General features: G+C 41.7%; 1 protein-coding gene across 2 annotated transcripts in view; it reads right to left on the bottom strand.

Annotated features, from left to right (window-relative positions):
• PRDM6 (PR/SET domain 6) overlaps window positions 1-14,755 on the bottom strand; it is a 96,279-nt gene that overhangs the window by 17,458 nt on the left and 64,066 nt on the right. For both annotated transcript variants that reach the window (XM_074328556.2, XM_019728038.3), the window contains 2 exons: window positions 13,836-13,963; window positions 10,155-10,279 (listed from right to left, as the gene is read on the bottom strand). In XM_074328556.2, coding sequence (XP_074184657.1) covers window positions 10,155-10,279; window positions 13,836-13,963 — 253 coding nt within the window. The remainder of the gene's footprint in view (window positions 1-10,154; window positions 10,280-13,835; window positions 13,964-14,755) is intronic.

Raw genomic sequence — 14,755 nt, 5'->3', positions numbered from 1 at the left:
GTCCTCAGTCAAATCGAAAATGGTCACACGAAGGACTAAGTGATACAATGCATAGATAGCACTTAGTAAAGGCCATCGTTACCATGCAGTTGACGTTGAGCTCTATGAGGCCTGGTTTCCTCATCTTTTATGAGGTTTAAATGAGATAATGAATGGAACTACTCATCACAGGGCCGACCATCTACAATATGTGATTCTTCTTATAGAAGAAGAGACTAGAATGGAGATGGACCTAAACTGGGGTGGTAGCAGTGGGAATGGGGAAAGAACTAGAAGAAACATTTGTGAAGAGGAAAACCTAATATATTTGAAATTTGTTTTTCTTTTTAAGTTGTTAATGCGTTAATATAGTGGGTGCCAAAAAATGTATACACATTTTAAGGAAGGAAAACTGTATTGAAATTGTAATAACATATTCTGATAACAACACATGACTACAAGTCACGTATGACTTCTGTAATTACAAGAGACGTTCAAAGTGGTGACCATCAGCGTCCAGACACTTCTGATTATGGCGAAGTACTGCTTGAGCAACGCTGACCCAAGTGTCCACTTGTATACATTTTTTTTGGCACCCCCAGTATTTATCATGTGTGCACTGCTCAACCCACAGGTTCAGAGGTGATGAGAACCTAATATGCTTAAAACCAATTATTCTTTTTTTAAGTAACTACTGTGTCAATAAATGTACTTATTGGTTATTTCAGGGGTCAAAGAGATTAAAGGTTATAGGGTGGTCAAGAGAAGAAAATTAGAGACCAAAAAATTTGAAAAGGTTGACTGGCAAAAAGGATCCGTGATGGGAAGTAAACTATGGTTGCCGCCACCGGTTCAAGGCCACATGGAAGGAAACACAGGAACTGGGAGTTCTCATCCTTTCCCGCCACAGACCACTGAGATGCCTACATAGCATGAAAATTCAAGCATGCTCAACTACAAAGAGAGAATGGCAGAGGCCCGTGACTGCGAGGGGGTGGACACACGGGTGGGAACTGAGAGGGCTTCGTGTGCCGCCACTAAGGACCCTTCAGCTCCCAGCATTCTGCAGGAGCACATGTGTTAGACAAATCCAACGAAAGGAACAGCTGTACAGTCCTCTGTCGGCATGGCCCATCCTGTGTGGGAAGGAAAAATAAAACAAGAGACTCCCAGGCCTGGAGAGAGCCTAGAGTTTTCCTACATGGCAGTTCTCGACCCTGACTGCACCTGAGACTCACAGGGGAGAGTTTTTAAAATTAAATAAGAATCACTTGGTAGAATCTGGGCATGTGCATTTTTTTAAAGGTCCCCAAGTGCTTCTAATGTATAATCAGGGTGGAGAATCAGTGATCTAATCCTACCCTCTCTTATTACAAATGAAAACAGCTCAAACCTAAGAAGGTCCAATATCTTGCCCAGGGTCACACATCCAGGTAGGGACACCGCTGAGCTAGAAGCTTTAGCTTTCTGACTTCCAGGGCATTTTTTTCTGAGCACACTCCTATACTGTCTCTGCTCATGAGCTTGTTTGAAAACTAAAAAGGACATTTTACAGCTAGTACAGTGGTTGTTTTTATGTTGTGTACATATGTACATAGATATAGATACATGTCACATGCATGACCATATGTGCCATATATAAATATAAATTTTATATATACCTATACACACATACATACACATGTTTATGTATGTATATATATTTTATATATAAATAGTTACATATAATTTTGACTTCCAGGGCGAAAGTATATAATCAATATGAAATCTGTCCACACATCTTAGACTTTCAAAACAGTTTAGCACAGACTGACTTTTCAAATAGGTATTGAAAGATAAGGAGGAATGTTTTATCACGTTTTGGCACTCTTTTAATAAAAAATAAAAACAGCAGCATTGTCAGAGATTAGGGCAGAACCCATTTTAATTAGGCTTTTTATAACTAATCTGGAAGAGACAAAGCACAGGGAAACACACAAGTTTTCAGGCAACACCAAGCTCTTGCAGGTTGAGATGCCAGACTAACAGGAAGAAGGCCTGGTGGGAAGACTGTGGAATGAATGTGTCATCAACACGCATGACAGCAGGAAAATTGGCCAGAAGCTTCAGTGTTGGAAAGAGGGACATGATGCCTTTGGAAATAACACAAATAATACTCTTGAGTATCGATGATCAATTCTGACTTCTCACTTATGCTCCTGGAAAAGGACCTAACAAATTAATTTTCAAAAATTGATAAGGTCACATAACCTTTAAACTAAAGAATTTGTGGGCCAATGAATTTTTGTTAAGTTTAATGACCAACATCAATAATCATTCATTGCTATTAATAAATTATTCTCTGGGTTATTATTTTCTACTCTGGAAAACTCCAAAACAAATGCAACATGTTTTAGAAATACAGGTAGCCGCACCTGCACTCTATATTCTACTTTTGGCATGCTCCTTTATTGTACTTGTGAATAAATTCAATCCTACTGAATAAAATGAGCATATAATTTAGAGAGAAAAAAAAGTAAGGAAAGGAATAAGTAATTTTCACAAAAGCAACCATATTTGACCTCTAAACTGTCCTGCACAGCCATTGTACACTTCTGTGGGATCCTAGAGACCCCTAAAGTATAATTTCATAAGGGATACAGAAGACTGTTCTTCCTAAATACCAGCCTGACTGGCAACCACCAAAGGATTAATAAAACATGGGAATTATCAGAAAGAGGACAGAAAATGAATTAGAAAACATTATCTCTTCCCAACTCAACAGAATACGAACAACTGCAAAAGGCCCAAAGATGACTAACTAAAATGACCAAAAAAAGATGAAGTGGTTTCTACAGGACATACTGAGCTAGGAGATTCTCTTCAGTCTACAAGACAAAGATTACGCAAAGAGGGCAAACTCTCAAAGCCCTAAAGGAGATAGTCAAGGAAGAACACAAACTCATCAAATCCTGAAAAATTTTCCTGAGAGACGCAAATTCAGGTTCCATAAAACAAAGTCCTACTTTACCCCCCTGTCCATGCATTCAGTCCACAAGTCCTTCCTGAGCATCTATTCCATTCCTAACCCTGTGCTAGTTGCTGCAGCTATAGGGAGAACAAGAAAGCCACAGATCCTGCCCCCATGCCACTTAAAGTCTAATGAGAGAGACAGATAGAGAACAAATGCTTTAACAGATCTTTACGCAGTTTCATCCAATCTGAAATTCCACTAATTGCAAATTGTACCATTAATTGTTAAGTCACCATTAATTGTAAAACATTGTCCAGGTTCAGAAAGATTAAAATGTGAGGAATATATGCATTTTAGAACTGACAATACACAGTTACTACAAGTGTGACAAGTGCTATGAGAGAGAAGAAAGGGGTGCCAGGGAAACATACTATATCCGGTATGGCTAAACTTGGGGTGTGAAGGATGGCTTCCCTAAGGCAGTGACCTATGTGAGTTCTGAAGTGTGCACAGATCAGAGAGGTGTGTAAAGAGGAAGAGGCAATGGAAACACTGGAAGCTTTGCCATAGAGTGTGTGTGTCATGTTGAGGTAGAAGGCGTTCAGGGCACTGAAGAAACTGAAAGAAGGTTAACGTGGCTAGAGAAAGGGGGAGAATGGGCTGCAGCTGAGGCTGGAGAAGAAGGCAGCATAAGCGCCAATGCCTGTAGGAGCTGGACAGGTAATAGAAGTAAGTGATGGGAAGCAGGTTAATACAACAAAGGATGGTGGGTCTGCAGCAAACTGAATAGGGCATGTCCAGTCTAATGATGTTGAATTCTAATTTTGTAAAACATTATGTGAGCCATACAAAATATTTCTGAGGACTATCTGTGGCCCAAAGGCAACCATATTAAAGAACTGGAGATCTATTATTACGAGAGGAATGGCAAGAGAAAAAAAAGTTTAGATCTAGGGTATGAAGTGATCAGATTTATGCTTTAAACGCACCATCTCTCTATACTGTTAGATGAAAAAGTGAGGTACAAAATAATGTATATAGTATGCTACTATTTGGATAAAAGGGGGAGGGGCCAGAGAAAGAGCAGGAGACTATGCTCGAACGCATCAATGGAATGGACGAAAAATGTGTCTGGAAGGATACCCAAGATCCTGTCAACTGATTGCACTTGGAAGAAGAATTATGTATTATGTATAGTCCTTTCTGTTTTTTGTTTTGTTTTGTTTTGTTTTTTATCTATGGAACTGAACTACCTATTAACAAAACAGTGAATAAAGTTGAAACCATGAAATAAGACAACCAATGAAACTTCACTTTAGCTGCTATGATACTAAAGGACAGAAAAGGTGACATGCAGGAGGCTATGCCCGTGGTCTAGACCAAAGCTGATGGTGATGCTGACCAGGGTGGTGGCAGCAGAAGTGAAAGGAAATGCATGTAAGAATATGCAATCATCAGGGCTTGATAACTGATGGGATACAAGGTCAAGGTTTCCAGAAAGAGCAACTGGGTCAATGAGAGTGAGTTTGTGGGAGGAGAGTGGTTTCAGTTTGACATGTTTAGTTTGATACGCCTATGAGACATGCAAGTGAGGATGTGGACAGTAGGATAGGAGTCTGGGGCTCCGTGGAGAGGTCTGGATTGAAAATACAGTGGGAGTGCCTGTCTTAAGTCAAGTTCCCTGAGAAAAAGACTCTGCAATGGAGATATGGAGTTTTGTGTGCAGAAGGTTTCCTGGGGAGTCCTCCTGAATCAACACCTACTAGGGAGTGAGGCAAGAGAATCTACTGAGAAAAATTGATGGCTCTGGGGCTGGGAAGGGCCTTCAGAGTTGTCCTGCTTTGGGACAAGGGAACCAGTCCCCACACCCCCACCCCCGCCCCAGCATTGGCCATCCTTAGACATGGGCTCCATGAGGACTGAGCAGGACCAAGAAGAGAGTGGCTCTCAGGCTGAAGGTAATTCCTGGAGACAAACATACCTGAGAGCTGTCAACTGCTACACTCCCATAAACTGGGGAATGAGGGCCTCAATCCTGTGCCAAGGTTGAGATCTAGGCAGCACACCACAGCATCCCACAGAACCCAACAGGTGAACTCTCTCACGACAGTGGGTTTCCCTGTGTCTAGTCCTTTCTCAGTGGGAATGCATTTTCAGTGTTGGAGTCCTGTGCAGATAAAGTGGCATCCCTATGGGGTGACCTCTCTTTTACTGCTTTGTAGGACACTACAGGTTTCTCCACTTCTGGACCCATTTTTATATTAGTTTCTTGGCCCAGGGTTTCCCTACCTGGAAGGTAGTACAAAATCAAGCCCACATCACCCCATCGTGGGGCTGGTTTATAGAGTGTGACATTGTGTTTTCACTCAATGCCTTATGAAGGACAGTTCCTTGGCTTGGTGGATGGTGGATTGAGGGCAGCATTTTTCCAGTCCTCATTCAGGGACAAAATGCAACCTGTAGTTGCTGAATTTATGTAAGGAGTCCAATGCCAGCTCCCTACTCTATACAGGGGCCTGGAACCGTGACTCCTCCCCCCGGCGGCAATCCTCAGCCTCACACCCCCCGGCTCAGGCTCACTGCCAGGACCATCTCACAGCACGCCTGCATTTTGTACTGTAGTGATGGGCTAACGTGCCTTCTCCTGGCCTGAACTTAGGTCGGGGCCTCTGTGTTTGTACCCCAGCACAATGCTTCCCATAGGGTCTTGCACACGGATGTTCTTGTTGGATTGAACCACACTACAATCTCCCTCATGCTCAGGCAGACAAGGCTTGAGGATGGCCTTCTTTACCCCGGGGCATAGTTTTTTCATTATCGGTGGGATAGAGGAGGTGAGGAGCAGTATGCAGAGGTGCCCCCTTTTTACTTTTCTGCTCTTTCCAATCAAAAGAAAAGGCCGGCCTCGCAGAGGCAGTGTTTACTCCAGTGCAGCAGCTTCTGCATTGCCATGACTTTCACATTCTGCTACCTCAGCTTCATACGCCAAGACAGAAAAAGCAGCAGGAAGACTTGTTTAACATTTATTCCCAGGTTTTTTTTTAATTTCCTCTGAAATGAATATGAATACACCGTGGTCTTTACACTCCGCAGGAGCTAATCCCCCCACTGGAAGCTTTGGGGAACCTCATTCCTTCGTGCGGACGCAAGCTGTCGACACAGGCGTTCCTTCAGGCTCTTCTGAAAGCCCCCAGTGGATGAAGTGGCTCTCTCTTTGGAGCTCTATTACATTTATAACTATGGCTTTTTCAAAGAAAATAACCCAGGAATTGCTTCCAGAACCCAAATGCCTGTGTGAAACGCTGCCTTCTCTTTGAGGCAAGGCAGCTTTCAATGGCTTGGCCGGGCAGTGAGTGCCCCACGGCTTCACGGCCACTGCCAGAGGGGGGCAGTTACTGGGGCCTGATCCCACCGCACACACTCAATAGGAAATGTGTACTTTCGATTTTGAAAGAACCATGGGAAGAAAATGATATTTTTGTAAATGAAAGTGCTTAATAAATATTATTCACTAAGTAAAATCATATTTTCCTTGAATGTCTTGGGCCATGTATCAATTTCATTAACAAAGAAAAATCTGGCTGAAATATTTAATCCCGTTAAATAAATATTTTTACTGCCAACAATGGCAATAAAATTCTCAATATTGAAATTCCCAATATTTATCCAGTGAGTATTTATTAATTGTTTACTATGTGCATAGAACTATAAGGAGGCTTTGTGGAGGCATTCTGTCAAGTAAGGCTTTGAGCTCAAGAAGCTTTTTTTTTAAGGTACCTAATTTACTTCATGGCTAGTGCAGTTAGGACAAAAATAATGTTAGAAATGCTAATCCTGTTGTCATGATTTTAATTACTCAGGACTATGGAAGGCTATCTGTTAAATTATCCGCCCCTGCCCTTTCACACATTTGTGCCTTTAAATCATACATGGAGTATTTTCTTGGTACAGAATATGGACTCTTCATTACAAATATTCCCAGATCTCTCAGTGAATCATATGGACTGAGAATCCATCTTAGAGTCAAAGTCATATATCTCCCCCACACTATCTGATGGAGCTTTCTGCCGGGTTCTTGGGTGGCCAATCACATGACAGATATATGACTTTGAGACAGGAACTGAAATAAAAGTCCTATAATACCCTTAGGGGCAAGGAGGATTGTCACTGTTGAGTCATTCTAGTCAATGACTTAATCCCTTTTACACTTCCCTTCACCCTCACTCAGAGCTCTGCACACAATCCAAAAGAGCGGCTTAGTTTACCCAGCGAATCCACAAGACTTCCAGCTGCTGTGGCTTTGTGCATTTTCTTCCAAGGATTTCAGGTGCTAAATGATAGAACGTATGTCTTGGTAGAATTAATTCAGTACTCTAATCAGCAACCTAAAGAATGCTTCACACAGGTTAGACTCTAGCAGAAGGAGGGATTGAAAAGCAAAGCATATGATGCTTCTAGAAGGGACGTTTTTGAATGTGACTATGGCACTGAATCTGAAGACCAGACCATTCACTCTTAGACACCCATTATCTGGCGGCTATGAATAGCACACAAGAATTCTCCAGCCCACCCCCTAAATCCCTCTCATGTAACATCGTCACAAGGTAGAAGCAATGTTGTAGATGTGTGACTTCCATCCCAAAGATCCATGTCAAGAGTAAGAAATCTATTCCCTAAGTCATCATTCCATGGCAGTTTCCATTTCTGGCTCATAACCCAGTAAATGGCTATTTCATCCTTCCAGTTGCTCAGACCAAAGCCTTGGAGTTATCTTCGACTCCTTTCTGTCTCACTCAGCATTCAATGTGTCAGCAAATGCTATTGACTTTCCTTGCAAAATGTATCCAGAATCCAGCCACTTCTCACCACCTCCACCACTTCTACCCTCGTCCAAATTACCATCATCTTTTCCCTGGATTCCTGCAAGAGCTTCCAGCTGGATTCCCTGCTCCACCCTGTGCCTTTACTGTCTAGTCTCCACTCAGGTAGCCAGAGTAATCCCATTACAACTTCAGTGAAATCACACTACTCTTCTCAAAACTCTGCAGTAGCCCCCTTTGCCTGGTCCACACAGAGGAAAAGCCAGGGTCCTGACTACAGCCTCCAGGGCCCTGCAAGATGTCTGACCACCATGCCCCCATGTCTAGTTAATTTCTCCCCACCTCACTCACTGCCAAACACCTGCGCCAACCTCTGTGATGCTCTTCCAGCAAGCCAGGTGCCCATCTTGGGGCTTTGGCACTTCTAGTCTGGCTGCCTGGAATACTCTTCTCCCAAACAACACCTGACTTGTTCTTTCACCTCCTGACGTCTTATCTCAAAAGTCACATTTCCAGTAGGACCAACCTCAATCACTCTTTAAAAGTGCAACTCCCAACTCCTGGCATGCCTTACCCCTTCTCTGTTTTGTTATCTCTACAGCACATCACCACATGACAAACAATTTATTTACTCATTTATTTGTTGATAATCTGTCTTGCTCCACTAGAATGTAAGTCCCATGAGGGCAGGAATTCTTTTCTGCTTTGTTCACTGCTGTATTTGCAGCATCTAGCAAAGACAGTGGCCCACAGTAGGTATTCAATAAATATCTCAACAATGAATGAATAAATGAGCAAACGAATGACTATTTGGACTATGTACTATATACTTCAGAACTCTAGGTTTTGCTGTGTTTATTCCCAGACATTCCTCAACACACATACCAGAGTAACTTCTTCTGAGTTTGCAGCAGTTTATATTAAAGGATTTCTGGAGACTTTTGGATCAAGTTCCATATTTCAGAATGTGAGGTTATGTCAAGGTTCTAATGTATATACAGGACCATATCTGCAGATCAGCGCAGGCGTGCCGAACTGGTGCTTTTCTGTTTGGGGACCTAGATCTAGTTTTCGGGGAGCTGGGGCATGAAGCCATTCTAAGAAAACAGAGCATACTGGCCTCGATGCCCGTATCTGCCTCTAGCACCAACCACACATTCATGTCCAACACAGAGATTTTCTCCTATGAAAACAAAGACACTCCCTCAAACAGGAGTATCACTGCAGAAAAGAACTTTCCAATGGAAACTTGGGAAGTCAGAAGAATGTACTGTATGTCCAAAGATTCATGTTTTGATCTGAGACTGGTTTGGTGTAAGAGTAAAGCAGAAAAGGAAAGTTGATAGTAATATGTTTTTTAAAGATTCTATTTTTTTACAAAGAAAATAGAGACAGCATGGAAAAAAATATCTGATTATCAGCATTTTGATCAGTAGTAATATGAACACTTTTTATTGAGGTTCGTGTGTGTGTGAGAAAATGGAGAAAGATAAAGTAAAATAACACTGTTTTTTCAAAATTAAGTTTCTTAAATAGATTTGTTCTCTCTGCTTCTTTTCCTGTTGCATAATCCCAAATTATCAGTTCACAGATCAATTTTGTGACAAGAAAAAAACAGCATCATTGAAACCAGTGTTTCTCACTGAAGCACGTCAGAATCGATTCACCTAATTCTGTTCTAAGTACTGGAAATCACCTTAAAATTTTTTCCAAAAAAATTCATAAAATAAAAACATAAAGTTTAAGTGACAATTGCTGCAAGTTTGCACCTGCCTCGCTGTTAGATTATTTTTAAATGATAATGATGGCCATAGTAATAAAGATAGAAGAAAAATTACATGGTTCATGTGAACTAAGAAATTTAGAGACACAAATTCCTCAGTCGAATGTCTACCATTTTTACTGCCATTTCTCATTGCAATGACTATTTAGGAGGAAGCACACCTCATCGACGGGAAGGGTGTTACTCCTGATTAAAGGACATTGTTTTCTCATTACTTCATTTTTGCATATAGTGCGACTCCAACAAGACTGTGTGTCCCTTCAGAGCAGAAGCTGTAGCTTATGCTGCCCTTGTGACCCTGAAACGTGGCAAGCACAGAGCCAGACACATAGTAGGCACTCAGTAAATACCAGCTGCCTTAACACTGACGTTACAAATTATTTAAACCTCTAATAAAGGTTTTGCCATTGTAAACAGGCGAAGAAGGATTGGCCTGTACAAGTCAAGATGAAAAAGCAAAAGACATACAGGGAAAAGAAAATGATGGAACAGACTTGTGTACATTTGCATTATATATCAGAGTGAACTGCATTTCAGAAGTTTCAAACAACACTCTTACAAAGTTAGCTTTAAAATAGGTATTTTGAGATGTGAATTCAGAGCTAAAATAAATTCTTACAGTTTTCATCCTGGGCAATGCATTGTAAGGGGATCCCAAAGAAAGACGTATAGCTGTCATTGTACCACACCAGAAGCTCGGTACCCCTGGGAATATCTATACAGGCTCGGTAGAATATATTCGACCTATTCAAAACAAAAGAAAACCCAGCTTAGTAAGAGGTAGGACTCACGTGCCCCCATCCACATTTTATTGCCCCGAAAATGTTCTGCCCAGCTCCACCTAGACAGTTTCTGTTTGTAATAAAATCTGCACCCACCTTAGCGTTTCCAGCAACCAATTAGAGCCTGTAACCCAGTATGATAAATACCTCACAGTTTATTTCCACAGTGTCCCTCCACAGAGTGTTTTGGCTGAAGTGAGAGATATTTGGCCCAGGAGACAGCAGAATAGAAGAGTTCATTTAAAAAAAAAAAAAATTCCACCTCACACTGATGAGAAAATTCTCTCTCTTGGCAAATTGCAGACACTGGTGCCTCGTATATAAATTAATACTATTGATTTCTTATTTGAAGAAAAAGCATTACGTGTATTCTTGCAAGTTGGCATTGGGAGTTCTCAAATTTGTAATAAAATTAAACAGCTTTGTGACAGAAGGATTGAGAGTAATAAAAATCGCCCCCATTGCCTTCCTTCTAAAGTTTGATACAGAAGAGAAAAACCCTGTTATGTGAAATGGATGGCGATTCAATAAATACAAGAGGAGCACTTTACTCTGGCTGAAAGATTACACTCTGAAATGACAGAGTGAAGGTACCAAGAAATAAACATTTTTTATAACAGCTTTGGTACTGTAAAGAAATATCCACAGGTTAAAAATCCACAGATCTCATATATATATATATGAGATCGCGACTGGTTTTCTCAATGAAGAATTGCTACAAATATTAGCCTCAGTTCAAGATAAAAGTGCTTAGGGTTGGTGGGCCTTAAATTTAGCCTTTCTGTAAGGAATTGGCTGTAGCAGGGCAATTTGTTCCTTGTACAACACTGCAGACAGAAGGCGAATCCTTCACCACATTTTTCATGGCAGTGAGATATGCACTTGTCAACATATTTTGTCACCACAAAGTGGCTCTTGGCAATAGGATCATAAAGATCAATAAAAAAGTGCAGATTCTCAATATTTTACTTGCAGCTGCAAAAATTTCATTTATCTTGTTATTTTCCTTACTTGCTGCCATTCTGTCTCACGAGGGCACTGCTAGCTAAGCAGAATGTTTTTTCCCAACATTCTATGAATATCTGACAAAAACTCCAGCCAGTTGTCCGGACCTCGCTACCCTTCCTCCCTCCGCATCTCCAAGAGCTGTGCATTTTATTAATTCTTTCCACTGCTACATAAAAAAAATCAAAATTGGAGCCGAGCTATAAATCACTGGCATCTCCTAACTTGAGAAAAATTGAGTCTACTTTGTACTTCACCCTTGTAACATTTCATCTCTCGGTTTGGCTTCCCTTAATATAAACACAGCGCCCGGCAAATGAATGTGCTAAAACCAAATGACACACTTTGCCGCTGAAAGAGCAGAACTGTTTTCGAGCAATGGGTGGTCTTCTGAGGCACGGAGTAGGCCGAAAGGGGAAAAAAAAAAAGAAAAAAAAGTGTAAGCGTACACCGTTCCTTACAAGCGGGCAGAGCTTCCAAAACTCGCAGAAATCTCTGCATGTTGAAGCACATCAAAGGGATTTTTCCCTTTTCAGATAATATTTCCTTTGCTGACATGTATTTAGTATTGTGGTTGGATGACTCATAAAGATAGCTTCATGGCGTCCCAACGCAGTTGAAGCAGAACACATGCCAACAAACATTATTGTCAGTCTCCAAATAAAAACAAAACGTTCAGCTAAGGGTCAATCAATCAAGGGCGCTTTGAAGAAAATTCCATTTAGATATTACAAATCATAACAGAATGAATCTAAACCAGCTGACTTTTTGTGAAGAGGACATTCATGTACAATAAAAATTAGGCTGGCTCTTCAGGGTCCAACTTTTCTATTTTCTTACTCTTGGACGTGGTCACTGGTGATGGATGCCAGTTTTTTAAATTGTGTTTTTGTAGTTCATTTTATAAAGATCTGAAGTAATCGAAAACAGATCGGCAGAGAGAACTTGAAGTTTAAGTGCCATCATGAAAGGGGAGCTATAAAATCCACTTAATATTGACAGATAAGTAATGACTTACTCATGCCCACCTTCCTCTTAGGGGTTTCTTGTTTGCCCAAATTCAGAATTCGCCTCAAGAGCTCCCTGGGTGCTCATTATAGAACCAGCAGAACTCTCTCTTGCTGAATGGACAAGCACAATCTTTACTAATTTTCTATCTCCGAGTTTCATAAAATCTTCGTGACAAAAATGCAGCTGCAATAAAGGTGAAGGAAGCCCATGCACGGCAGTGTAACCAAATACCGTCGTGCACTATTTCATCTGGACCATTATTTCATGAACTAGAACTGCATAGGAAACCAAGGCAGTGAAAAGTCACATGCTGCCCAAATATGTTCCTTTGGAGTTGGAGACCTTCGGAGAGCGAGCCAGATTTGTGCAGCCTTTAACCTATAAGGGGAATAAAACTTTTTCTTCTTTTTCTAAAGGCTTCATTTAAAAAAGAAAAAAGAGGGAGAGAGAGAAAGAAAAGGAAAGGAAAATAAATAGCCACAGGCAGGACTCCAAGTCGCCAAGCTCAGGGCTTTCTGCTTTGATGTGTCTGTGGTGCCTAATAAAGCTAAACAGTTGCTTCTGATTCTAAAGGGAACATGGCTGTTTATAACTGAGGTCATATATTTATATGGCACATGTTTTCGAGGGATTTTTGAGAAAAGAAGGCTTAGTGGTAGGGCTTTTTTCCTATGTGATCTGTTTCTGCCCTCTCGTCTCCTCTCCAGGTTTCTATAGCACTAAATGCAAAAGCTTGATCAACAGGTGCACTGAGCAGAGGTGACTCAGCATCTGGGAATCCACCTTGCTTCTCAGGCCCCACCCCCAGAGGCCTCCCTCTGAGACTCTAGGAAATGGGGGTGGCTCCACCACATCTTTCTTACCCTTTGGGCTTTGCCCAAACATCTCGGGAAACCCTATGATCTGGAGCCACCTCATCACGTGAAACAGATTCTGAATTGTCCAAGGGCCAAAGCCCAATGCTTCGGCACCTTCCTAGGGATCAGGAGAGGTTACTCTGGCTCGCAAAGTGCAGCTGAGCATACCAGTTTTGGAAACGCAATCTTGGGAAGGCTGAGAGGCCTTCGTGCAAATGAAACTGTTCCCCTGGGAGAAGGCCTGAAGGTGCTGAGAGCAAAGGACCTGGGGCTGAATCTCTGCACTCCTGTTTGGGTGTGTGCCCACATCTGCTGTGGGGAATTGCCCCACATCAGTGGGTTTGCTGGGCTCCTTCGGGCCATGGTGGAAGTTCAGGCGAGGACGTGGAAGAAAACTTGACCATGTGCACTGAATGACAGGGGCCTTCTACTAGCACCTTTAGTTCTGAATGCTCATGAAATTTGCTGCTTCAAGAACTAAGGCAATTTCAGAACCCTAGCAAACAACTCACTGCCAGTCCTTGCAGAGTTCCTGCAAAAATTCCTGCAGAATTTTTTCCAAAAAACGAGAGCAGCAAGCCTGAATTTGCATATGCGAGCCCACGGGCTTTAGCTCTGTAAGTGGTAAATTGAGATATACTTTACCTGTACTGAACTACTGTTAGATTCTGTTCTCCGCAGTGCCTTGCACATCGGATATACCTCATCCAGCTCGACTTACTAGGTTCCCCACCATCAATAAAGTGCTGTAGTGTCCCATCTTGGTCATATATCTAGGGAAGAGGTCAGAAGGTCAAGTAGTTAGAATGAATCATCAGCAATCATTTTCCCTGCTTCCCTTGGTGTCTTTATGTGTTCGCTGTAGACATTTATTGCCCTTAGGTTTGCTCGTGCTCACGGATGCTTGTGGAAACTCCACTGGAATAACAGGAAGATATTTTTTGGTGAGGCAAGTCAATCATATTTTTCTTATCAAGCCAATCTTCCCTGTATTAAACATATTTGTGGTATTTCAAGGATGTGAGTGACCATGTTTCCCAAAGAATATTTAACCAATTTTGACAGGCTACTCTTAAGTAATGAGCTGACGGATAAACAAAGCAAGCTGAAAGGAGAGGCCACTCTGACATAGCTGGAACGTCCACATAAAAGGCCCCCAGTCTCAAACACATTAACTGTTCAGAGGCATTCGAGGCAGTAACCGTCTGTTCAACAAGCTGCATTACACCTAGCAGAAGGCAGTGAGAGAGTTATGGCGCTACAGAACTAGTAAAACAGACTCTGATTTGCGTGAAATAAATGGATTCTCACCTCACAGAAGATGTAAGACTTCAGCTGTCAGGACCTGAAACTATTAGGAGAGGAGTCATCAAAAAAGAGAGATCCTCAAAAAGGGGGGAACCCCCCCCCACAAAACTTTCATATGGATTTAAATGTCTTCACTGAGGTTGGTCTAATAATTATTGCCTTAGGTCATCTCCAACAGATTTTCTTGTAAGATCACATCCAAGGAAATGTCGTCTGGTTCAAACCAGGCAATAAGTGTGGGACAAAAAGTCTTATGC

The sequence above is a fragment of the Rhinolophus sinicus genome, chromosome 3 (assembly GCF_057876585.1).
Source record: "Rhinolophus sinicus isolate RSI-liver-muscle chromosome 3, RSI-T2T, whole genome shotgun sequence".
In the NCBI taxonomy this organism is placed as follows: Eukaryota; Metazoa; Chordata; class Mammalia; order Chiroptera; family Rhinolophidae; genus Rhinolophus; species Rhinolophus sinicus.
This window is presented reverse-complemented; position numbering and strand designations above follow the sequence as displayed.